At 59.5% G+C, this 1,079-nt stretch overlaps 1 protein-coding gene across 1 annotated transcript in view; it reads right to left on the minus strand.

Annotated features, from left to right (window-relative positions):
• The window catches only part of STRN4 (striatin 4), a gene marked incomplete at its 5' end in the record, with an annotated part of 8,268 nt that extends 7,194 nt beyond the window's left edge, over nucleotides 1-1,074 (minus strand). The window contains one exon of the mRNA XM_014961117.1: nucleotides 1,013-1,074. Within this exon, the coding sequence (XP_014816603.1) occupies nucleotides 1,013-1,074 (62 nt within the window). The remainder of the gene's footprint in view (nucleotides 1-1,012) is intronic.
• Nucleotides 1,075-1,079: the final 5 nt, after the last annotated feature.

The raw sequence follows: 1,079 nt of genomic DNA on the forward strand, positions 1-1,079 counted from the left end.
TGTGCCACCCAGAAGGACCTGGAGAGGTGGGACAGTGACAACCTCATGAAGTTCAACCAGGCCAAGTGCAAGGTCCTGTCCTTGGGTCGGGGCAATCCCAGGGACAAACCCAGGTTTTGGGGAGAAGGGAAGGAGAGCAGCCCTGAGGAGAAGGACTTGGGGGTGTTGGTGGGTGAGAAGCTCCACACGAGGTGGCAACGTGGGCTGGCAGCCCAGAAAGTCCCCCCGCACACTGGGCTGAAGAAATTTGTTTTTATTGGGAAGAAATTTTCCACTCTGAGGGTGGTGAGACCCTGGGCCAGGTTTCCCAGAGAAGCTGTGGCTGCCCCATCCCTGGAGGGGTTCAAGACCAGGCTGGATGGGGCTTGGAGAGACCTGCTCTGGTGGGAGGTGTCCAGGGGTGGAACTAGATGGTCTTTAAGGTCCCTTCCCCCCCAAACCCTTCCATGACTCCATGAGCAGGGGCGTCTCCACCCAGCCCAGGTCGCTCAAAGCTCCATCCAACCCAACCTTGAAGGTTTCCAGGGATGGGGCATCAAAGAGGGGAGATTGAGATGAGATTTTGGGGAAGAAATTCTTCCCTCTGAGGGTGGTGAGAGCCTGGGCCAGGCTGCCCAGAGAAGCCCCATCCCTGGAGGGGTTCAAGGCCAAGGTTGGACGGGGCATTGGGCAACCTGGTCTCATTGAAGACATCCCAGCCACTAGAAGGGATGGAACTGGATGGGCTTTAAGGTCCCTTCCAACCCAAAACCTTCTGTGATTTCTCTGGCGATTCCACCACTTCCCTGGGTTGGAGGGGACCTTTAAGGTCCTCAAGACCAACCATCAACCCACCACCAACCAACCCACCACCCACCAACACCCAGGTTGCCCAGAGAAGCTGCCCCATCCCTGGAGGGGTTCAAGGCCAGGTTGGAGGGGGCTTGGAGCAACGTGGTCTGGTGGGAGGTGTCCCTGCCCAGGGCAGGGGGTGGCACCGGGTGGTCTCTCAGGTCCCAAACCGTGTCCTCACCTCTGGATCTGCTCCTCGATGCGTCGCACCAGCAGGGAGTCAGCGGGTGGGGGGCTGCCGGGGGCCG

The sequence above is a fragment of the Calidris pugnax genome, unplaced genomic scaffold (assembly GCF_001431845.1).
Source record: "Calidris pugnax isolate Ruff unplaced genomic scaffold, ASM143184v1 scaffold564, whole genome shotgun sequence".
Taxonomy (NCBI): Eukaryota; Metazoa; Chordata; class Aves; order Charadriiformes; family Scolopacidae; genus Calidris; species Calidris pugnax.